This window comes from Macrobrachium nipponense, chromosome 13 (assembly GCF_015104395.2).
Source record: "Macrobrachium nipponense isolate FS-2020 chromosome 13, ASM1510439v2, whole genome shotgun sequence".
NCBI classification, from domain to species: domain Eukaryota; kingdom Metazoa; phylum Arthropoda; class Malacostraca; order Decapoda; family Palaemonidae; genus Macrobrachium; species Macrobrachium nipponense.
Window position 1 is genome coordinate 63,667,441 of NC_087206.1, and position 24,499 is coordinate 63,691,939.

Below are 24,499 nucleotides of genomic sequence, written 5' to 3' on the forward strand. Positions count from 1 at the left end.
AACAGTATGGGAGTGGCTCGCATGTGTGGTCTTTCATCGCCAAGGTATATTCGGCTCAGGCGTAACGTTATCGTCACTGGGTAGTGAGGGTATCCGCAGTCGAGTGACTAACTCTTACAGGTTTTGCGGAACTGGTGACACAGTTCGCGCTTGTGAGTGGGTGGACAGCGGTCGGACAGCAGGGGTTACATCATGATGTCTGGGGGGAGTGCGGGTTGCGCAGTAGAGTACGACTTGCACAGGAGTTTATCATCATCTTGTTGGTATATCGTTGCGCAATCGGATCGGTAGGCTCAGATATGATGGGATCTTATGTCGTTTGGTATCGAGCAGCCAGGCGTAGTACGTTCCGGGTTCTTGGGTGCTGCTCTTGTCCGGGTTCGGCTTTTCTTTTTTTTTCCTGTTCCGGTGTGGCTGGACAGGTCTGACAGAGGATAGATACCTTTGAAGAGAGACTCGTTTGCTAGTTGTGGTTTTTTTTTGTTTCTCCGGCGAAGGAAGCAAGTATAACGGATTGTGGACTTTGTCCATTCTCTTTCCGCATTCCAGGCTCCGGAGGGATCTCGGTTAATTCAAGTAATGTTTTGATATGTTGTATTCTACCAAACCAGCAGTCTCTCAAACATCATGTAGGGTACTCTGGTTACGGCGAGTCGGGCAGTTTTTGGGGAATGACTTAAGCTAGCATCGTTTTTCTGTATGAGGTAACGGGTAACTCCTCTGCCGGAGTCAGACTTCCGGTTTACGAGTCAGTTGAGGTTTTTCTCTATTGGGGGTTCCTTCATTGATTCATTTGGAGGACACCTTTCACAGCCACTCTGTGTGGATGTGGTGAGAGTTGATGGGTGTTTCTCTGAGCCTGGATTGTTTGATAACCTCTTCACTTTGGTTTCGATGGTTTCGAGGGGGTTTGCATACCAGAATAACATTTCTGAGGGTTATGCTATGTTCTTGGCAAGGAGAGGAGGGACTATTGTTAAATCATTGCCTCGGCGCTATCCGGACACTCATAAGAATGGGTTCTTAGTCAATCCAAGGGCGCAAGTATGCGGAGGGCTACCCTTTGGCTTCCAGAGGAATGTTTCGCTGTCGGCGATTGTGTAGGTGTTTTTTTTTTTTTTTTGATAGTTGTGGTTTTCACAACACCGTACCTTAGGGAATTTCAGTTTCTTCAGAGGGGTTACTCTCGGGGTCCTGTCGTTGCGGTAACTCAGTTTTATAGTCGGCTTGGTAGAGTTAGGGTGTTAGAAGTTTAGGTAAGCAGTGATAGTCTAAATGAACTTCAGGGTGTTAGAAGTTTAGGGAGGCAGTGATAGTCTAAATGAACTTTATGTTGTTAGAAGTTTAGGGAGGCAGTGATTGTCTAATGAACTCTAGTGTTTCTATTGGTCAAGCTTTAGACAGTGTTTTTTGTCCCTTAGGCCCTTGAGGTTAGGCAGATCCCGATGGTCATGTTGGAATAACTACTACTTCTTCAGCACAAGTCATCTACATCAGTGAGCAGTGGTAGAAGTACTAGAGAACTGAAGGTCCTGCACACTCAACTTCTCCTCCATACATGAGAGGCTACATAGCCACATGGGAGGTTCACCATTTCCCCTCCATACATGAGAGGTACTATAGAATACCACATGGGAGGTTCTTCAGACTCAGGCGGGGGTGGGGGAGGGTACCTAGGACTCGACACCGACGGTATGGTACTTCCTATGCAAGCATCCTCACTTACTGAGCTGGACAACCAGGTGAGGAGATTTTTTTTTTTTTTTTTTTTTTTTTTTTTTTTTTTTTCTGCCTCCATGAATAAGAAGTATAGCTTATCACATGGGAGGTACTTCTGACTCAGATAGTACCTTAGACTCAACACTGACTTTGAAGTACTTTCTTTGCAAACATCCTCACCTACTGAGCTGGACAACCAGGTGAGGAGATTTGTTTTTACCTCCATGAATAAGAAGTATAGCTTATCACATGGGAGGTACTTCTGACTTAGACAGTACCTTAGACTCAACACTGATGTTGAAGTACTTTCTTTGCAAACATCCTCACCTCCGAGTTTAGATAACTAGGTGAGGATACATGCTTTTATACATGCTAGGTTGCTTATGAGTTACCTGCGTATGTTCCGTGGACAGGTCGGGCTGAATGAGATCGACCCCTCCTCCGACTAAATGTTGTTAATCGGGCTAATTCAGGTGTTCAGGGAGTGTATTGCAATATGAAGTTTTCATAATAAAACTAATATTGTAATACTTACCTGAACACCTGAATGATTCCCACCCTCCTCCCCACTTCAATTTGACAGTGAATGATTCAATTGAGGAATGAGGAGACAGGCCACTGGTGGCAGGTATTTGCGGCAGCGTTGCCAACGGTAACACAGGTAACTCATTTGACTAGATTTTACCTGCAGCGTTGGTAACACTGACAGTTAAAATTACCCACTTAGAGGGTAAATATGTGGGGATATAGTTCGGGCTGGTCGGTGACCAGGGCTAATTCAGGTGTTCAGGTAAGTATTACAATATTAGTTTTATTATGAAAACTTCATATCTAACATACTTCACTGACTGAATGAGTTTTTACTGAAGGTATATCTAATAAAACACCTCAGGTTTGTGTATATATAGGAAAAGTGCAAATTATCCCAAAACCGTTAATTCAAATGCAGAGCCCATTGGAGAGTGCAACCCAGTGCTCCTGTTTAGCCTAGGGTAAAAAAAAAATAAAACAAGGAAAATAAGGTCATCTTGTTGAAAGTTAGTAGATCATTATTATCTACCCACCAGTTATTATTGCACTGATTCATGTATGGCAGTGGATTGTATTTCATAAAGATATTTGCCATGGTTTGTGAATTTACCTTGCCTATTTGTTATAATGTTCATTTAATTTCCTGCTATTGATTATTTTTTCTTTATTATAGGTACTTTTATATAACCTTCCTACGGGATCCAGTTCACCGTTATCTCAGTGAATTTAAGCATGTACGAAGAGGTGCTACATGGAAGACAGCTCGTTTGTTGTGTGAAGGAAGGCCCCCTACTAGGGTGAGTATAATTTTACTACCATTCATTGTTTTTTGAGTGTAAAGTTTTCAGTAAAAGCTATACCAAGTTTCTTTGAATCATTTTATGTTTCTGTTAGTCCATATTTATACTACCAAAATATTAAACACAGTTGTTTTGCATTACGTGGGCTTTTATTGCCAATAGTAATTATTGTATTTGAAAGTACAGTGGTACCTCGAGATACGAAATTAATCCGTTCCGAGGCAGCCTTCATATCGTGAGTTTTTCGTATCTTGAACCGCATTTTACATGTATAATGCCTAACCCCATTTTTACTGCATATATTAGGACTTTAGCATATGACCCTTAGCAATAAGCCTAGCCTATGTTAGCAGTTGCTACTGTAGCCTAGTCTATGATTCTGACATCTAAACCTAAGAAGCTAAAAGCTTAGAATATGCCAATAAAAGGTATAAATAATCAGTATGTACTCATTTCAAATAATTATTAATTAATCATTAACTATAATACACAATTAAACAAAAAAAAACCTTCCAATCGTTTGTTTACATTCAGCTCTTACGACTACAAGTACTGAACGAACGCCAAACAATCACTTTTCCTAGGACACAGTAAGCCATAAATTTTCATTATCTCTCTTCAACTAATGAAACTTCCAAACAGTATAATAACCATTCATTTCTATTCTTTATTCTATCTTTACCTAATGGAGATACCGAGTTACTGACAGCTATAATGAAACATATATGTAACATAATATCAAAACAGAAGAAGAATTCTAAAAAATACGTTTTTATACATGCAACTTACCCGGCAGATATATATTTAGCTATAGACTCCGTCATCCCGACAGAATTCAAAACTCGCGGCACACGCTACAGGTAGGTCAGGTGATCTACCATGGGTGGCGGTATCCGGAACCATTACCGTTTTCTGACAGATTTTCTCTGTCGCCGGGAACGACAACAACTGTTGTGGTTCCCTCCTGCATGGAATTCTGCTCGTTCGCCGAGAATTGTTGGATTGATTTTGGTGAAGTACTCTGTTTTTTCTCTGGCTTGGCATACACTTGTTGTGGACTGTTGTAGGATTGGTTTAGGTATTTTCTCTCACGATGGCTGACGTTAAGGTAACACCTAAGTTTAGGGTGTGTGCAAGGGACGATTGTAGAACTAAACTTCTGAAAGCAGAGATAGATCCCCATACAATTTGTATTAAATGTAGAGGTTCTGAGTGTTCTTTTGATAAGACTTGCGCTGAATGTGAGGGACTGACAGAACAAGGATGGAAGGATTTATCTTCTTATATCAAGAAAAGAGAGAAAGATAGAGCTAGGAAAGCTTCCGCAAGAAGCTCAAGTAGATCTTGCTCATTTGAACCCGAGTTAGAAACTAACAAGGTACGTAGATGATAACGTTTCTCCCATAACCTCAGCCCCTTCTCCCTGTGTTGAACCTAAGGATTCGTTTTCAGAGATGGAAATCATGAGATCCTCGATCAGGGAGCTTCATGAACAGCTAAAAGCTATGGAGGCGAAAGGTAAGTGTCAGTGAGTGCAGTGACCCCAGTGCAGTGGAGGGGGCGTCTGATCGCCTCCGCATTTCAAACTCCCAGGACCAGGGGAGGAGGAATGTCAAAAGCCGCAGGGAGGATGTGGAGCATCCCCAACGATCAGGCGTCCCTTCGGCAGATCCTGAAGTAGCGACCCAGGCTGCCCTGGATAGCCGTAGAAAAGGCATCCTGGAAGAGTGCTTTTCTGCTTCGGACTCCTCCTCATCTAGGCGTGGATGGAGCTCTGCCTCGAAGTCTCGTCCTTTGAAGAGATCGTGGGTTTCGCCGAAAGGAGACGCTCTTGATTCAAGCCCCGAGCGCTTTCCTGAGGATTTTCCTTCTTGTAGTAAAAAGTCTAGAAGACCGTCTCCAGCGCCTCAAGATCCTACTAAGCTCTTCCTGCTTTACCTGCAGGAACAGTTATCCTCCCTGGTGGGTGCTCTCCATAAGGATTCGTCGCGAAGGAAAGACGCCTCCCTTCCAGTGAAGAGATCGAAGTTTTCATCTCCTAGTAAGTGCTCTTCTCCCTGTAGAGGAGACGTATCTCAGTCTAGCAGGCGCTCATCTCCTGAGAGACCCTCTTGATCTCCCTTTAGGCGCTCCTCACCTCCGTACAAGAATGCTCCGCGCAGACAGCTCGAACCCCCTAGGAGCTCTTCTCTTCGCAGTAAAGTTCCCAGCAGTAGCCGCTCTCAGAGGAGGCGCTCAGCTACTTTTTTACGAAGAGAACAGGAGTCGGACTCCTCTACTGAGGATCATGGCAGGTGTCAAGAGCCTATCAAGAGCCAGGATCTTGTCAGGCGCCGGGAGTTGAGTGAGCCCCAGGAGCCTTTAAGGCGTCAAGAGCACCTCAGGCGCCAGGAGACTAGTAGGCGCCAAGAACCTAGTAGGCGTCAAGAGCCTGCCAGGCGCCAGGAGTCGAGTAAGAGGCGTCAAGAGCTTTTCAGGAGCCAGGAGTCAAGCAGGCACCAGGAGTCAAGCAGGCGTCAGGAGTCAAGCAGGCGCCAGGAACCTAGCAGGCGCTTAGGTTTGAATAGGACCCCTTCGCACTTTTTGAGCTCTTCAGAGAGTAGGATCCCTTCGCCTTGTGAGAAACAGGTTACTGAGAAGAGATCTTCTACCTTTAGGAGCTCCCTCGCGCCTTGCAGTAGCAAGCATAGGTTGCATGGAAGGCGATCTCCTTCTTATGACAGAAGTCCCTCTACTTCTAAAAGCCGCTCCCTACGAAGGGCTCTCCTGCAGCCGGAGGGTTAGAGGAAGTCTCAGATGAGGAATTCGCAGTTGATGTAGTAGTCTCTGACTATAAAAGACTATCTTTGCTTTTGTTGAAGGAGTTTGGTGATACGCTTCAACCAGCTGATCCGCCCTCTCCAGGTTCTTTGCTTTCAAGTACGAAGTCTCCGAAAGCCTCCTCATTCGTGAAAATGCTTCCTACCTTAAGCATGAAGAAGGCATTCAAAGGATTTGGAGAGTGGCTTAGCACTAAAAGAGAAGCGGGCAAGACTGTTTTTTCATGCCCTCCTTCCAGGCTGACGGGAAAACCTGGAAGATGGTATGATACCAAGGAGCCTATGGGCTTAGGGCTTCCTTCGTCTGCAGATGCAGACTACGCTTCGTTGGTCGATTCGTCAAGGAGGCGCGCTCTACTCTCAGCTAAAGCTACATGGGGGATGTGCGAGCTAGATCATCTCCTAAAGGGCCTCTTCAGGACACTGGAGGTGTTTAATTTTATGGACTGGTCTCTGGGAGCCCTTGCGAAGAGAGCCCAAGATCCCGAATTCGTCAGTATGGAGGAGCTCTCTAGCGTTTTAGCTTGCTTAGATAGAGCGGTGATGGACGGTTCGGTTGAAGTTGCTTCTCCTCTTCAGAGGTCGGCCTTGTTATATTCGCCACTCTCTAGCCACCTCTCCACCCAGGACCACAGGTGAGGGATTATAGGCGAAGTCCTTAGCTGGCAAGGCTACTCAGGACCTCCTTACACAATCAGCGAAGAGGTTCAAGCCCGCTGTTCCCTTTACTAAGAAGGAGAAAGCACCTCTTCAACAGCCCTTTCGAGGAGCCTCTTCTTCCTCAAGAACCCCTTTCAGAGGTAGGAGACCTGACACCAGAGGAAGACCTTCCAGGAGACCTGTCGGGAAGGCAAAATGAAGAAGAAGTCCTCCAGATATCTGTAGGCGCCAGACTTTCGAACTTTGCCAGAGTCTGGGCTCAGAGAGGGGCGGACAACTGGATCCTCTCTATCCTCGAAAGAGGATACCTCATCCCCTTCAGGGAATATCCTCCCTTAACAAAAACTCCAAGGGAGTTGACGGCAAGATACAAAGATCCTGTCAAGAGTCAAGCTCTCCTGCAAGCAGTGGACCTTATGCTGCAGAAGAGGGCAATAGAACCGGTTCAAGATCTCCATTCACCAGGTTTCTACAACCGTCTGTTCCTGGTACCCAAAGCCTCAGGCGGGTGGAGGCCGGTTTTAGATGTAAGTGCGCTGAACTTCTTTGTGATCAAGAAGAAGTTCTCGATGGAGACTTCTTCCTCTGTGCTTTCTGCTCTTCGTCCAGGGGACTGGACGGTATCCCTGGACCTTCAAGATGCATATTTCCATGTGCCAATTCACCCGGCATCAAGGAAATATCTCAGATTCATGTCACAGGGAAGAGTCTTCCAATTTCGAGCGCTTTGCTTCGGACTGTCGACGGCCCCTCAAGTCTTCACGGGCATCCTAAGGAATATGGCACATTGGCTGCATTTGAAAGGAATCAGGATCTCGATGTATTTGGACGACTGGCTAATAAGAGCAAAGTCAAAGGTTCAGTGTCTGGAGGACCTTTCGGTAACACTAAGAATGACACAATCGCAGGGACTCCTAGTCAACCTCGAGAAATCCCAGCTGGATCCCCAGCAGAGCATAGTCTATCTGGGGATTCAGATGGATTATCGGGGTTTTCTAGCGTCTCCATCAAGAGAGAGGATAGAATGCTGCCTTTCGAAGGTTTCAGTTTTTCTAGGGAAAGAACATTGCTCCGCGAGGGAATGGATGAGCTTGCTGGGAACCATCTCCTCGTTGGAGCAGTTCGTTTCCTTAGGAAGACTGCACCTAAGACCCCTTCAGTATTATCTGAAGGAGAACTGGGATCAGAGTTCCCAGGACCTAGAAGACTCTTTTTTAATCACGGACGAGATCAAGCAAGATCTACAGTGGTGGCTGGACCCGAAGAAACTCAGCCAAGGAGTATCTTTACACGTACAGAGCCCTCTCCGAGCGTTGTTTGCAGACGCGTAGAATTCAGGATGGGGAGCAACGTTGGGCTCGGAAGAAGTGCAGGCACCTTGGAAGGAGCACAGGCGTCCTGGCACATAAACCAAAAGGAGTTGAAAGCCATTCACTTAGCACTCATCCACTTTCAAGAGCAGATCTCAGGGTCGATCATTCAGGTCAATTCGGACAACACGACAGCCTTAGCGTATATCAGAAAACAAGGGGGAACCCATTCATTCTCCCTTTACAAGACAGCGAGGGAGGTGCTGCTTTGGGCTCAGGAGAAAGAAATCTCTCTCCTCACCAGGTTTATTCAGGGAGAGAGAAACGTTCGGGCGGATCTGCTAAGCAGAAAAAACCAAGTCCTCCCCACGGAATGGACCCTCAACCCTCAAGTGTGCGAACAGTTATGGGGGTTGTGGGGAAGGCTGAACATAGACTTGTTCGCAACCAACTGGAACAAAAGGCTAGAGAATTATTGCTCCCCAATCACGGATCCAAGAGCGATAGCAATAGACGGCCTCCTGATGGATTGGAAGGGCATAGACGGATACGCTTTTCCCCCCTTCAAACTAGAAGGGGAAGTAATAAGGAAGTTTGCTTCCTCAGAAGGAGCGAAGCTGACTTTGATCACTCCCTTTTGGCCAGCCCTAGACTGGGTTACAGAGTTGCTGGAGTGGATGGTGGATCTTCCCAGATTGCTCCCACTAAGGAGCGATCTTCTCAAACAGCCCCACTTCGACAGGTATCACAAAAACCTCCCCGCTCTAAGTCTGACTGCCTTCAGACTATCGAAGGACTTGTTAGAGCGAGGGGGTTTTCTCGCGAAGCTTCGAAAGCAATCGCAAGAGCCAGGAGACCATCCACATTACGAGTGTACCAGTCGAAGTGGGAAGTGTTTAGAAGATGGTGCAAGTCGCACAACGTATCCTCTTCCAGTACCTCTGTAACTGACATTGCTAATTTTCTCCTTTACCTTAGAAGAAAGTGTAACCTAGCTGTCTCAACGATCAAGGGGTACAGAAGCATGCTGGCCTCTGTTTTCAGGCATAGGGGGCTGGATGTATCAGACAATAAGGACCTACACGATCTTATTAGGTCTTTCGAGACCTCAAAAAGCCAGAACACCAGGAATCCCAGTTGGAATTTGGATGTAGTCCTTCATTTTCTTATGTCAGATAAGTTCGTACCTGCTAATAAGGCCTCCTTTAGAGATTTGACAAGAAAGTCTCTGTTCCTTTTCGCCCCAGCAACGGCAGAAAGGGTAAGTGAACTTCAAGCGTTAGAAGGCAGAGTGGGTTTTAAGAAGGAGGCTGCAATTTGTTCTTTTAAGCCTCTTTTCTTAGCAAAAAACGAGAATCCATCAAAACCATGGCCAAGAAGCTTCGAAGTGAAAGGACTTTCTTCTCTTACGGGGGAAGAACAAGAGAGGACTTTTTGTCTGGTAAGAGCCCTTAAATTTTATTTGCAAAGGAAGTCTCTATTAGGAGGTACGGAAGAAAGTCTTTGGTGCTCAGTCAAGGATCCGACAAGATCTATTTCGAAAAATGCTCTGACGTTTTTCATTAAAGACGTGATTAATGAAGCGCACCTTTCTTGTGGTGATGAACAGTTTAAGCTCCTCAGAGTGAAGGCGCATGAAGTGAGAGCCATAGCAACCTCAATGGCGTTTCACAAGACGTGGTCTCTTCAAGCGCTAATAGAGTCCACGTATTGGAAGTGTAACTTGGTATTCGCTTCTCACTACTTAAGAGATGTTAGAGTTACTTATGAGAACTGCTTCTCACTAGGAGCTTACGTTTCCGCGGATTCAGTGCTGGGAGGAGGAGCTGAGGTTAATCCTAATTAGTTTAGTTTATGTCTTTTTAGTGTTATGGTGTTTGGTTTTTATGGTCGATTGGAAGAGGGTATAGGAAGTAACCCCTTTCAATTCCGAGATCTAACATGGTTAGGAGGTTCAGGTGGTCGGGATTAACTTGTGGTTTCCTCGTTGTGTATTGTATAAAACCTAAAGCTCTGTCATGTAAGAGGGCTAGCCCCCATTGATACGATACAGGTCAGGCTCTGTCATGTAAGCGGGTAGGCCCCCATTGGCACGATCCAGATAGGCTCTGTCGCGTAAGCGGGCTAGCCCCCATTGACATGATCCAGAAGGGCTATTCGGTTATAGGTCTCTATCTCGCTGAAGCTCTTGAGGTATGCAGGCTCAATGACAGTAATCATCAAGTCTTCTGCCCAAACAGGTGAGAACCAAGGATTGATATCCTACAACAATTGTTGTTTTCCGTTATTATTTTTATTTTCTGTGTGTATTTTGCTGTCTCTTACCCTCCACCAAGGGTGCCAATCAACTAAGTATATATCTGCCGGATACCGCCACCCAGCGGCGGGAATGGTAGATCACCTGACCTACCTGTAGCGTTGGCCGCGAGTTTTGAATTCTGTCGGGACGACGGAGTCTATAGCTAAGTATATATCTGCCAGGTAAGTATGTATAAAACTTTATTGTATCTTAACAATATCATATTTGTTGGCTTCGATGATAGCAGTCTGATTTATTTTATATTTTATGATATCTAATTCACAATTTTTTTATTAAATGTATTGCATGTACTCATTTCAAATAATTATTAAGTAACCATTAACTGTAATAAACAAACAATAAAAAAAAGCTTCCAAACTTCTGTTTACATCCAGCACTTACGAGTATTGCACGATCGCTAAGCAATCACTTTTCCTAGTACACAGTAAGACATAAATTTTCATTATCTCTCTTCAACTACTGAAACTACCAAACAGTATAATAACCATTCATTTCTATTCTTTATTCTATCTTTACCTAATGTTTTTTTTTTATTAAATGTATTGCATGAATAAGTTTTTCAATTTACAGCATCCTTTTACCAATAGAATACTTAAAGCACAAGGGGTAGATGCTGACCAATAGGAGAGCAGGATCTTATGGGGTGACTAGCATCAGGAACCAATGAGAGAGCGGGAGGATGGTGGCGAGTTTACTCAGTTGGCGGCGCGGGAGTTTTAAAATTTTTCTCGGTGGTCTGGGCGAATCTCGGGACTTTACAGCAACAACCTTTCGTAACTTGAGCAATTTTCGTATGTAGTGCCGTAAAATTTTTCATATTTGCTTTCGTATCTCGAGTTTTTCATAAGTTGAGCCTTTCGTATGTCGAGGTACCACTGTATTGATTTGAAACTTACTGGGTTTTTATCTGCATGTTAGTAATTTATAGGTACAAAGGGTGAAAGAATGAACTGGTTGCATCCTTTGAATTATTTTCTGGTTCAGATTCAGTGACATTTTGTTCACTAATATATTTCTCTATGATTTTTGTTTCTGATTTGTCATTTATTGGCATGTGATTTTATAAATTCATGTTGTTTTGATTTATATTGTTGTGATTTAAATTTTTGTATGACCTCTTGATTAAGAGTGCTTGAGCTGAAAAGTCTACTTTACTATTTGTTTGTACGTAATTTATTTGAATTAAGTTAATTATTTTCTGCTCTCCCAGTGCTTACAGGATAAGAATTTTTATTTGAAGTTGTTTATTTCAGGAAGAAGTTCCCTTATGCTACAAAGGTGACACATGGGAAAATGTTACCTTAGAAGAGTTCATGGCTTGTAGCAGCAATCTGGCAAATAACCGTCAAACTAGGATGCTGGCAGGTGAGCACACTGTGAACAATATATTTTCATTTATCATCCATGATGATAATGAATGAAATTTCCAGTTAATGTTGGCTATTTAACACAAATGCTCTGCCAAGGTTGTAGGTTGCCTTGGTTGTCATAACACAAGCAGTTGAACAAAACCTGATCTGAGCTGAAGAGAGTGTTGTAAAGTTACTGTCTTCAAACATTTTAATGAGTACAGTGTGTAATTAAGGTTTGCACATTTTATCTGCACTATGAAGTATGTACTATACGTATATATAGTAATTGGTCATTTTCAGAGTGGCATTAGATACAGTAATATGTACCTCAGACTATGTATACATTGTTTATTTGTTCCAAGGCTTACGACATAAGTAGAAAAGCAACCAAAGTCTTATAAAACCTTTTTAAGAACTACCTAGATAGTATATAAACACTTAAAAGCAACCCTGTGATGTTGCTAATATTTTATGTTAATTTTAAAGAATGCAAAAAGTAATAAAGTTTGATGTAAATACACCTACCAGATTTTAGTCTAAATACTCAGTCATCCTGCTGCTTGCGTTGGAATTTATAGCTATCATAGTGGAAGAGGTCAGTATTTAAATATATAACTAGCATTTTTCAACACAAACAACTACCAGGAACCAGAGCTACCCTATGTATATTCTTAATGCATTGGAGCCAGTTGATATATTTTCTCTCTTTGAATGAGGTGTATGGGATGCACAGAATATTATTAAAGTCATGGATTTTGTCTGAGGATCAAAAGTAACTCAAGTACATTTTTGTTTTATTTTGTGACATGATAACTTATTAAATTGTCCTTTCAGATCTTTCTTTAGTGGGATGTTACAACACATCATTTTTGGATCCAGAAGATAGAGGGAAAATGCTGCTGATTTCAGCCAAAAATAATTTGAAGAAGATGGCCTTCTTTGGTCTAACAGAAGATCAGGAAATAAGTCAGTATATATTTGAGGAAACATTTAATCTCAAGTAAGTTCCTAGTTTTAACTTATATACATGTGTGATTGTGGTTGCTGACTGCATTGTAATTTGCTGTATAATATTAGATATCTAGTTAATGTGTTAGCTAAAATATGTTGAAGATAATTTCTGTTTTTTTTTTCTTTTATAATAGACAAATCAAAGCCTTTTGAAGTATTCTAAGTGATATGGAAATCGTTATTCAAGCATGATAACTAGGTGGCTAATTGTTGGTGGAAACCCAGTACTTTTCCTTTCTTATTCTGGGATTGTCCAGATGGTTGGGGTGGTATTATGATAAAGGGCTCTGGTTTTATATCTATTAAAAGTATATTATCTTCAACAGTCACTCTTTGCTTCTATGATAATACAAACCATTGGCTTTTATATAGGAAACTAACACCTAAGGTGGAAAGGTTGGTCCATTGGAACTCACTGGGATTGTTTCATCTCCATCTGGAGATGTCAGTTTTTAGACATGAAAAATAAGCAAGGAGAAAAGACTCCTCATGATGGTTTGCGTAGGGATGCAAAGGCTGTCCAGAGCCAGAGAGTGTGTGCTTAAATACTCAGTCTAAAAAATTCAGTAGACTCTTGTTCTTCCCTTATTGGAAGAGAAGTACTATGTACAGGTCACTTGGTAATTGTTTTATCTAAGATTAAGCCAATTATAAAATAATGGGTTCAGATGGTCATGTTCTGTCATACCATTTGTTTAACTTCAGCTTTAAAATTGGATATTCTCTAATTTAACTCGCAACGTAGCTCATTCCAGCGCGGACTTAGCTTGGGTGCTGTATGAGAGAATGGAAGAAGGGATCAGGCACTCGGTCACTCATCCATTCAACATTAGGCTTATTTTACCTTGCCACATAAGCAAGATGCTTTTTTGTCCTTGTGGAGCTTGGGTTACTGTTTCACAGCCACCACAAGTCCTAGGGGGAAGGTGCCCAAGGATTTGTGTGACATCCATTAGGTAAAATGATGTATGTAAGTTGTTTGTTGACACCAGACCCCTTCCCTCATCCCTTGCTAAACCGAGAAATTTCACCTAAACATCATGGACAGGGGCAGTGATTCTGACATCATGAGCTTCTGCCCATACGGAAAGGTTGTCCCTGTTGCTGGATGGCCCATGCACCTGCTTCATCGTTTCATGAAGCTAGAAAGACTGAGTTCTTGGATACCTCCTTGTGCCGACTATTACTGACAAGCAGCCAATGACACTTTCTCAGAATCTTAATAATTATCGCTATTAGTAGTTTCTTCATTTATTTTTATTGTAGAGGATAATGAAATGACAAAAATAATGAGTGAATTTCTGCGGTCACTCAGTGCATTTTGACACTTCACCGTCAAAATGTGAACAAAGCGCAGTGCCATCTATTGAGGAAAATTAACACTAAACCGTCACTAAAGGGAGAAACATTTTCTAGCATAAATAAAGCTTTATTTATGCTAGAGATATGGGAATTTTTGAAGTTGGGAAGTTGTAAACAGTACATGGCAGTGCCCTCGTGGCCGCTCAATGAACTAACGGCAGCTTATTCAAAATCGAGCTACACCACAGGTATTCCTGGATCACAGTATGCTGTTTTAAGAGGTTCAACTGTATTGCCAAATTATGCTTCATTTAGCAACTGATAGTAATGATGTTGACAATTTTGATAATGTAATCATTATCAGAATACACATGGCACATGATTGCAATATTTATAATTTGTAGGTGAAACTCAGTCAGCCATTTCCTTTATCTGCGGCAACTTGGCATAGGTTCAGCAAGTATTAAAGTTAAAACAGTCGTTAACAGATGCTCCTCAGTCTTTGGAGGGTGGGGGTAAGACAGCAACTGGTTTGGTTGTCATTCTTCTCTTGTCAGTGCAACTGGCAGGTTGTATAGGCAAGTGCTCTGAAATTTGGGGTTGTTTTTCATGGTTAACAAATTGGATCATCTGTATTTCAATTTGTATTTGGCAGTATGGATTCTTCTTAATCTTCCCTATGAAAATCTCTTAGATTTTTAAAATTAAGTTTTTGTAAGACCAGATTGGGGTAACTAAAGTATGTACAATACTCATGATATATGCATTGATCATCGAGGATTGAATTGGGATTCAGACAACCATTATGATCATTGCAAGGATTGGTCTGTGGAAGAAATAGAGATGATGATAAATTGCTGAATTAGAAGAGAGAAGGATAGACATAGAGAGTAAAGATAACTGCAAGACATGAATCTAGGTGTTCATTAGCATTTACACCTTTAGTTGATATAGATCCTTCTACACCCAAATTATCAGCTCAGAGTAGTAGGTTAGATTTAATGCAGTCAGATATTGTCTGTTAAATCTACATTGATTTTTTTGTTTAACAGTTTGCATTTTTTTTGTACTGGATGTGTCTAGTGCATTGGCAGGGATAATGTCCCCTCGTTTCTTTGACCACTCCATGGATGCAGCTTTGCCTGTCACCTCAGCGCATCAAGGAAAGGGCTGTATGTGCATTGGACACCTAATATGTTATAGAGAAAAATAAATGTTGTGAATAAAGCCTTAGAAGAAAATGGCAATTGATAATCCACAAAAAGACCATCACACTTGAACAGACTAGCATAATATTTTCAATAATTATACAATGGAACGTAAATGGTCTGCAGATCAGATTAGATTTAGTATAAATACAATAATTACTGAATACGTACAAACCAACTAACACTTGAGGAAGAAGAGCTACTTTCATGCCCTATTAGGGCTTTAAGGGTTCTTATACATCCCATTTCAACCATTAAGGAAGCAGTGTAGGAAGCTTTTTGCACTGTCAAAGATTCTGAGGTTCCTATGTCTGAGAATACCGTGGTTTTCTTTATAAAATCCTTAATCCTAGAAGCATGCCATCCATTGTCTCCAGAGGATTGGCTCCTTTTGAAGGTGAAACTGCACAGTGTCGGAGTAGCAGCTACATATATTAGTTTTCATCAGCACCTTTCTCAAGACTAAGTTTTTGGCATTACAGTGGAAGTGTGGCTCTTTGTTCACTCCTAACCACTTGAGGACTGTCTGGATCCAGCAGTAAGAAGACGGCCGTACACCAATAGTTCAAGCAGGGGAGATTTCTCCTAGTCTTTCCCCTATGTATTGTAAACAGGCATAGGGTCTTGAAGTCTTGCTATCGACCCCTTTCTGGGTAAGTGAGAAACTGTATGTATTGGAATTCGACATGGTAATATACTTTACTCTTGTTTCGAGTATGGTACATATTGAGCTTAGTTTCATTTGCTTTGTTTCTCTAGGTAAAGGCAGACAAAAGTTCATTGGAGTAAGCAATGTTGGACATATGTTGGAGACTGCTACCCTAGACTGATTAAGAACCACTTTTTCATGCTAATTGGTGTTGTTTGTTTTGGATGTGAGGTGTCAAAACAACTCAGTTTGGTAGGTGGTAACTTTTTAGGGATCATGTTCAATTGTGGTTCTAGCTTCCATCAGCTCTGCAGGCTTGAGGCACAGAGGCCTAACTTGCCATTATGCATTGCACAATCTCAACCAATGGCTATATTCTCAATCCATGTTCCACCTCCTATAGTAGCAGACTCGCCTGATGAAAATCCTCATATGACAAGTACATGCCATTGGATTTCATGCAATCAACTTACCTGGCAGATATATACATAGCTAAGACTCCGTCGTCCCCGACAGAAATTCAAATTTCGCGCCACTCGCTACAGGTAGGTCAGGTGATCTACCGGCCTGCCCTGGGCGGCAGGACTAGGAACCATTCCCGTTTTCTACTCATATATTTTCTGTCGCCGGTGGTATCAACATCGTTGCTGCCACCTCCTGACTGGAATTCGCTTTTCTGGACAATTGATCATCTTTTTGTGGACTTTTGGTCACGTACCTGGATCGTTGTTTTGGCATTCGCTACTGTGGACTGGATTTGGACTTGCTTTTGATTTTTCTTCAAGAATGTCTGATTCAAGTGGTTGTGTGAGAGTGTGTGTGAATGTAGGCTGCAAGGTGAGGATACCGAAGGCTTCGGTTGATCCTCACACTGTATGTCGCAAATGTAGAGGTTTTGATTGTTCTATTTCTAACACCTGCATGAATGTGAGAGGTTGAATGTTGAGGAATGGAAGACTCTAACTTCTTACTTGAAGAAGTTAGAAAGGATAGAGTCAGAAGGGCGGCATCTAAGGGTGCGGGGTAGTAGTACAAGGCCTATTGAGCCTTTTAATGATTCTAACTTCTCTTAACTATGCATTTGATTCTAATTCTGTATCAGGGCCCTCCCTGGCTTTACATTCAGATTCGGCCTCGGAAATTGCTGAACTGAAAGCTACTCTTCACAGGATGAAATCCAAAATGGCTGCCATGAAAGGTAAGGATTGTGAAAGTGACTATTATAGTGAAGTGAGTGTCCCCAGTGTTGTGGAGGGGGCGTCTGACCGTCTCTGCGACGCTCCCAGGCCTAGACCTCTTCCAAGCTCCCAAGCCCAGAGGAGAAGGAAAGTCGAAAGCCGTACGGAGGTTGTGGAGAATTCCCCCCGGTCAGGCGTCCCTTTAGCAGGCTCTGTAAATAGACAGACTGCTCAGGACCGCTATAGGAAAAGCGTCCTCAGAGAGTGCTTCTCTTCGTCCGCTTCTCCCTCTCCTAAACGAGGGTGGAAAGATTCGGACCTGTCCAGGCCCCTGAAAAGGCACTGGAAAGATCCTGTTTTGGATTCTAGCCCCGAACGCTTTTCGGAAGAAGCGCCTCCTTCGATCAAGAAGGCTAAGAGGGTTTTGACGTCCCATGGTTTGGACAAAACTCCTTCGAGGTCTCCCTCTCCCGTTCAAGAAGACGCCGGAGAAGCTTCCAAGAGGATCATTTTTGGCTGTGCAAGAACAGTTTATCCGTCCTTGGTAGGAGTCCTTTCGAAGGATCCCCCTCCTAAGAAAGACGTGAGGCTTCCTGTCAAGAAGTCTCGTCTTCCTTCTCCCGCCAGGAGTGAGGCTCCTGTGGGACGTGAGGCGTTTGAGATCTATTCTGATAGACTCTTTGGACGATTTTGAAGCGCCAGACAAGCGCGAGGCGCCAGTCAAGCGCGAGGTTTCCTCCAGACGAGAAGCGTCTTACAGGATTAAAGCGCCAGACAAGCGAGAAACGCTTTACAGGCGCGAGGATATTACCAGACGTGATACGTCTGCCAAACCAGCAGCGTCAGCCGAGCGCGAGGAAGCAGCCAGGCGCGAGGATTCAGCCAGGCGCGAGGCGCCAGACAAGCATCATCCATACAAGGATTATGGCACCAGAAAAGGCGCAAAGGCCGCCAGCCAGGAGCCGCGAGGCGTCAGTCAGGCGCGCGAGATTTTAGAGAGGCGCGAGGCATCAGTCAGGCGCGAGGCGGCGACCAGCCAACGCGAGGAGTCACCCAGGCGCGTAGGCGCCAAACCAGGCGCGAGGAGCCAGACCAAGCGCGAGGAGCCAGCCAAGCAGAGGCGCTATACATGCTCTTAGCCCCTCTCCTATTAGGAGTTTGTCTCCCGTAGAGAGAGTTATTGGGCAGGAAGACCCGGAACGGGAATTGACTTCTCCTTCTGATCCGATATTGGAAGAGGATTCAGAAGAAGAGACTCACGGCAGAGAAGGGCTGTCTAACTACAAAGTTTTGACAGCTCTCCTCCTGCAGGAATACGGAGATGCATTGATCCCTGCCGCTCCTCCTTCTCCTCGTTCACTTTTTTCATGCTCTAAGACGCCGAAGTCGTCGGCTTTTTTGAAGATGAGGCCGACGGTTTCTATGAATTGAGCTCTTCAGTCGCTGGATAGCTGGATGCTAACCAAGAAGGAGCTAGTCAGAACGGTGTTTTGCATGCCTCCCGCTAGACTTACGGGCAAGAGAGGTATTTGGTACCAGACTGGGGAGAATATGGGGCTCACTCTCCCAGCTTCGGCTGAAGCTGACTTTTCCAGTCTGGTAGATGCATCCAGGAGACATAACCTTCATACTGCGAAGATAACTTGGGGTCTTTCAGAGTTGGATCATCTCCTCAAGGGACTTTTTCACATTTTAGAAGTCTTCAACTTCCTAGATTGGTCCCTTGGGGTGATGTCCAAGAAGGCTCATGCCTCGGAAGGACTCGATCCGGACGTACTCCTTGCAATTTTGTCGTGTATTGACAAGGCGGTACAGGACGGCTCAGGGGAAGTTTCTTCCTTATTTGGAGCAGGTCTCTTGAAGAAGAGATCTGTTTTTAGCGCTTTCTTGACAAAAGCGGTATCCCATTCGCAAAGGGCAGCCTTGTTATTCGCTCCCAGGTCTGACTTTCTGTTCCCTTCGCAGTTGGTGAGGGACATTTCCCGTTCTCTGACGGAGAAAGCAACACAGGATCTTCTCCTACAATCATCCAGGAAGAAGAGACCAGTGATGGTGGGAGACAAGAAAGGTGGTTTCTACGCCTGTTCGGCCCTTTCGAGGAGGCCCTCCTCTAGAGCTACCGCTAAAGAAAAGCGACTGAGAAGAGAGGTAGAGCCTCTTTCCGTCCCTTTAAAAGGGAAAGTGAAGTGACGCTCCTCCAAACACCAGTAGGTGCCAGGCTCCGGGGATTTGCGGAAGCCTGGACTCTCATAGATACAGACGCTTGGTCTATGTCTGTTCTACAGAAGGAGGGATACCTCATTCCTTTCCTGGACAATCCTCCCTGACGTCAACTCCGCGGGAATTGTCCGCCAATTACAAGGACCCTGTGTTGAAAGATACTCTTCAACAAATGGTGGATCAGATGTGGGACAAGAGAGCTATAGAGCTAGTGCTGGATCAAAGCTCGCCCAGGGTTTTACAATCGTCTTTTCTTGGTTGCGAAAGCCTCGGGGGGCTGGAGACCAGTTCTGGATGTCAGCGCTCTGAACAAGTTTGTTCAGAAACAGAAGTTCTCCATGGAGACCTCTGCATCAGTCCTTGCGGCTCTTCGCCAAGGGGATTGGATGGTGTCTCTGGATCTCCAGGATGCCTATTTTCACGTCCCGATCCATCCTTCGTCGAAGAAGTACCTCCGTTTCATGACGGGGGGAAGGATCTTCCAATTCAGAGCCTTGTGTTTCGGCCTGTCTACGGCACCTCAGGTTTTCACGAGCCTTATGAAAAATGTGGCGAGATGGCTTCACCTGAAAGGAATCAGTATATCTCTATACCTAGACGACTGGCTCATCAGAGCAAAGTCAGAGAAACAGTGTTTGGAGGACCTGACTGTGACACTAAACCTGATAAAGACCTTAGGATTACTCGTGAATCTCGAGAAGTCCCAACTGATCCCCAGCCAGAACTTGGTCTATCTGGGGATTCGGATGGATTCTCGGGGTTTTCGAGTATTTCCTTCTCAAGAGAGACTAACGAGAGGTTTAGAGAAAGTCTCTCTCTTCCTAAGGAAGGAACGTACTTCGGCGAGGGAATGGTTGAGCCTATTAGGGACTCTTTCCTCGCTCGAACAGTTCTTTCCTCTAGGAAGACTTCATCTCCGTCCGCTTCAGTTCTTCCTCAGAAGATCGTGGAACATGATGACAGGGCTTCTCTCGGACAGTTTTCCCATTCCAGTTCTGATGAAAAGCCATTTAGAATGGTGGTTACTCCCACTGAAGGAAAACAAGGGTACTTCTCTAGAAACACAGAACCCAAACCTTGTATTGTTTTCCGACGCGTCGGAAAAAGGTTGGGGAGCAACCTTGGGAAAGAGAGAGGTGGCAGGCACTTGGAATGCTCTTCAAGTGTCCTGGCACATAAACTGCAAAGAGCTGTTGGCCGTACACCTAGCCCTAAAGAGCTTCGAACCTTTAGTGAGGAACAAGATAGTCCAAGTGAATGCGGACAATACAACCGCCCTTGCATACATTCGAAAGCAAGGAGGTACTCACTCGTATGCCCTTTACGAGCTCGCAAGGGACCTGCTGTTGTGGACATCTCAAAGGAACATCTCTCTTTTGACGAGGTTTGTTCAAGGAGTAAGGAACGTGAGAGCAGACAGGCTGAGCAGGAGGAACCAGGTCCTTCATACCGAATGGACCCTCCACTCAGAAGTTTGTCGGAATCTCTGGTCTCTTTGGGGGACTCCTCATGTTGACCTCTTTGCCACGTTCCTCTCAAAGAGACTGGAAGTCTTTTGTTCAGTAGTAGAAGACCCCAGAGCTCTAATAGTAGACGCCTTCCTGCTAGACTGGTCTCATGTAGACGTTTACGCATTTCCCCCATTCAAGATTCTGGGGCAAGTGCTCAGGAAGTTTGTGACTTCAAAGGGGGGAACAACAAAAATGACCCTGATAGCCCCCTTTTGGCCAGCTCAAGAGTGGTTTCCAGAGGTGCTGGAGTGGATGGTAGACTTCCCCAGATCCCTTCCACAAAGGAAGGATCTTCTCAGACAACCACACTTCGAGAGGTTTCATCAAAACCTCCCCGCTCTCGCTCTGACTGCCTTTCGACTATCGAAAGACTTGTCAGAGCGAGAGGCTTTTCTAACAAAGCAGCAAGCTCGATCGCTAGAGCCCGGAGAACTTCCACTATCCGTGTTTACCAATCGAAGTGGGAAGTTTTTAGAAGGTGGTGTAAGTCAAAGAAGTTGTCCTCCTCCAGTACCTCTGTAACAGAAATCGCTGATTTTCTGTTATTTTGAGAGAAGAATCGCGTCTCTCCGTAGCCACGATAAAGGGCTATAGGAGTATGCTTTCGGCCGTCTTTAGGAATAGAGGCCTAGATTTGGGAAACGATAAAGATCTACATGATCTGATTAGATCTTTTGAGACCAAGAAGTCTAAGATTACTTCTCCCCTTAACTGGAATCTCGACGTGGTACTTAAGTTCTTGTCCTCAGCGAGATTTGAACCCCTGCATTTGGCCTCGTTTCGCGACATAACGAGAAAATGTTTGTTTCTTTTGTCACTGGCGACGGCAAAAAGAGTTAGTGAGCTGCACGCCCTTAGTGATAAAGTGGGTTTCAATATAGATTCAGCCATCTGTTCCTTCAAAGAATTATTCTTGGCGAAGAATGAAAATCCTTCGAATCCCTGGCCGAGAAAACACTTTAGAAGTAAAAGGCTTATCGGGTCTCGTCGGCAGGGAACCGGAGAGGTCTCTTTGCCCAGTAAGGGCTTTAAAGTTTTACATACAGAAGAAGAAACAGTTGGGAGGTTCTAGACAAGGTCTCTGGTGCTCGGTGAAGGATCCATCAAGACCTATGTCTAAGAATGCTTTAGCCTTTTTTGTCAGGAACGTCATTACGGACGCTCATAAGGCTTGCACGGATGATTCTTTCAAACTCCTGAGAGTAAGAGCTCATGAAGTGAGAGCAGTGGCTACGTCTCTCTCTTTTCAGAGAAATATGTCACTAAAGAATATCTTGGAAGCGACATATTGGAGATGTAATTCTGTGTTTGCTCTCACTATTTTGAAGGACGTTCGTGTGACCTATGAAAAATGTTTTTCTTTAGGTCCTTTCGTGTCTGCGGGGCACAATCCTGGGTACAGGAGCTAACACCAATCCTTAATTACTACATAAGTCTAATAGATATGTTCTAGACTTTCTGCTGAACAAGTGCAGATGCCGCACAGGCGGCCAGTCACTTTCGTTCAGTAAGGAACTCTTGTGATATCTTTTATTAGATGAGTATCATAAATTTTTTTTTGAAAAATTATTGTGTGTGTGTGCAATTTGGTTTGAGTTATGGTTGTTTGGGGATAACTCGGAGCAATTTTTAATACTAACATGGTGGTTAGGATCAGGTGGTCGGGATTGGTTGTGTGCTCCTTAATAAGGTGTGTTGTCATATAAGTGGATCAGCACCCATTGACAAAGTCCTTTCAGGCTCTGCCGAGTAAGTGGATAAGACCCCTTCGGCAGACCCACAAGAATTCTTGGCCATAGATCACATATCTCGCTAAAGTTTCTTGAGGTGATGCAGACTACGGGGCAAACACCCACGAAGTCTACCACCTATCAGGTAGGAACCAAGGTTTTATTTATACCTACAACATATGTTGTTTACTGTCTATTCCAGAAGTAGCTGTCTCTTACCCTCCACCGAAGGGTGCCAATCAGCTATGTATATATCTGACAGGTAAGTTGATTGTATGAAAATGATATTGTTATAATACAATAAAGTTTCATACATACTTACCTGGCAGATATATACGATTAGGGCCCACCCAGCCTCCCCGCAAGGAGACAGGGGGAAGAGAAAATATATGAGTAGAAAACGGAATGGTTTTCCTAGTCCTCTGACCGCCAGGGCGGGAGGCCGGTAGATCACCTGACCTACCTGTAGCGAGTGGCGCGAAATTTGAATTTCTGTCGGGGACGACGGAGTCTTAGCTATGTATATACAGGGGGTCCTCGAGTTACGATGTTGATCCGTTCTTACGATGCGTCGTAACACGATTTTCAGCGTAAGTCGGAACATTGAAAAATACCACATGATTTAATGTAAATACCTATCAATAACAACGAGAGAACAATTCCTTACCTTTATTAGTTTGATTGGCTTGCACACTGGAGAGGAAGCTGCGGTGCTGGAGAGACTGGGGGAGGTTAGTGAAGAGAAAAAGAACCTCCAGAAGTTGCTGGAGATGCTGAGGCAGGTGATTCAATTATTAGACCACTACGCTGCTTAGTTATCACTGTCGCTTTCATAGGAGCAGATCCTTTCACATGTTCAACGATGCGCTCTTTATCTTTGATAATGGTAGCAACGGTCGAACGGCTAAGGCCAAGCGAGCGGCCATGTTTGTTGGCGTTTCTCCTTCTCAGATCGCTTTATAATGTCCACTTTAATTTCCATGGTGATGGCCTTTCTTTTCTTCGATGCACTACCATCAGAAGAGTCCGCCTTGTGCTTGGGAGCCATAACAAAGAGCAAAAAGTTACAAAAACGATACAACACGAGGGAGAGAGAGGCAGTGTAAACAACCAAAATGGCGTATGGGCGAGGAATGAGCGTAGCGAAGCGACGCCGTCCTCTCCCCCACAAAGCGTATTCTTCCGCCGTGCGCCCGGAACTAGTTCGCGTTTGTTTACGTTGCTTACGACGCTAACCTGCGTAAGACGGAACGACGCAAAATATTATTTTTTATATTTTTATGGGGGCGCGTTCGTAACCACGAAACATCGTAAGTCGAGACCAGCGTAACCCGAGGACTTACTGTATCTGCCAGGTAAGTATGTATGAAACTTTATTGTATTATAACAATATCATTTTTATTCATCAGCACAGTGTTGGAATTAGCAGATGATAGAGGATAAGTTTCACCTAAAGAATTATGATATTTTATAATGAAATCAATTTTTTAGGTACTTACCCTTATTCATTAAGAACCCTCCCTCCTCCCCTCTTAAAATATTAAGAGAAGGATGACAAACCAAAGAGTTGGTTTCTAAACCCCACCCTCCAAAGAGCGTTCAGTAATGTTTGTTTCAGTTTTTACACTTGCTGAATCCAAGCCAAGTAGTTGCAGATAAAGCAAAAGAGTGAGGTAAGTACCTGAAAATTTGATTTTATCATAAAAATCATTATTTTGTATGATGAAATGATATATACTTTATAATTAAAGTAAATCAACAGTTTTAGATATATATTATATTGTAGATATAGTAACTGTGTTATTTGACATTTGCTGATGGATAGTTAGAATTCAGAGTATGCTCTCCAACAGTTGAATTTCATACCTCTTAACTCTTTCAGATTTCGTGTACGTTTTTTGAGCAGCACAACCAGACCATATCAGATCAGGCTTTGCATAAAGTAGATCCAGAGACTTTGAGACGCATTGAAGAGATCAACTACTTGGATGTACAGCTCTACAAATTTGCAAAGCAGCTCCTGCAGAATCGTTTTAAAGTCATGTCTGAGCAGGACCCTCACTTCAAGGAACACTTTGAAAATATGGGCCGTAGTCAGTTTTCATGGTCTGAAAATTGAGAATAGTACATAATGAAAGTTATATATTGATTTAATGCTTTAGAAGGACTTCCAGACTGA

General features: G+C 43.8%; 1 protein-coding gene across 1 annotated transcript in view; it reads left to right on the forward strand.

The window, feature by feature from the left end:
- LOC135225851 (heparan-sulfate 6-O-sulfotransferase 2-like) overlaps positions 1–24,499 on the forward strand; it is a gene marked incomplete at its 3' end in the record, with an annotated part of 62,467 nt that overhangs the window by 19,827 nt on the left and 18,141 nt on the right. The window contains 3 exon segments of the mRNA XM_064265393.1: positions 2,924–3,047; positions 11,413–11,524; positions 12,346–12,511. Of these exon segments, the coding sequence (XP_064121463.1) occupies positions 2,924–3,047; positions 11,413–11,524; positions 12,346–12,511 (402 nt within the window).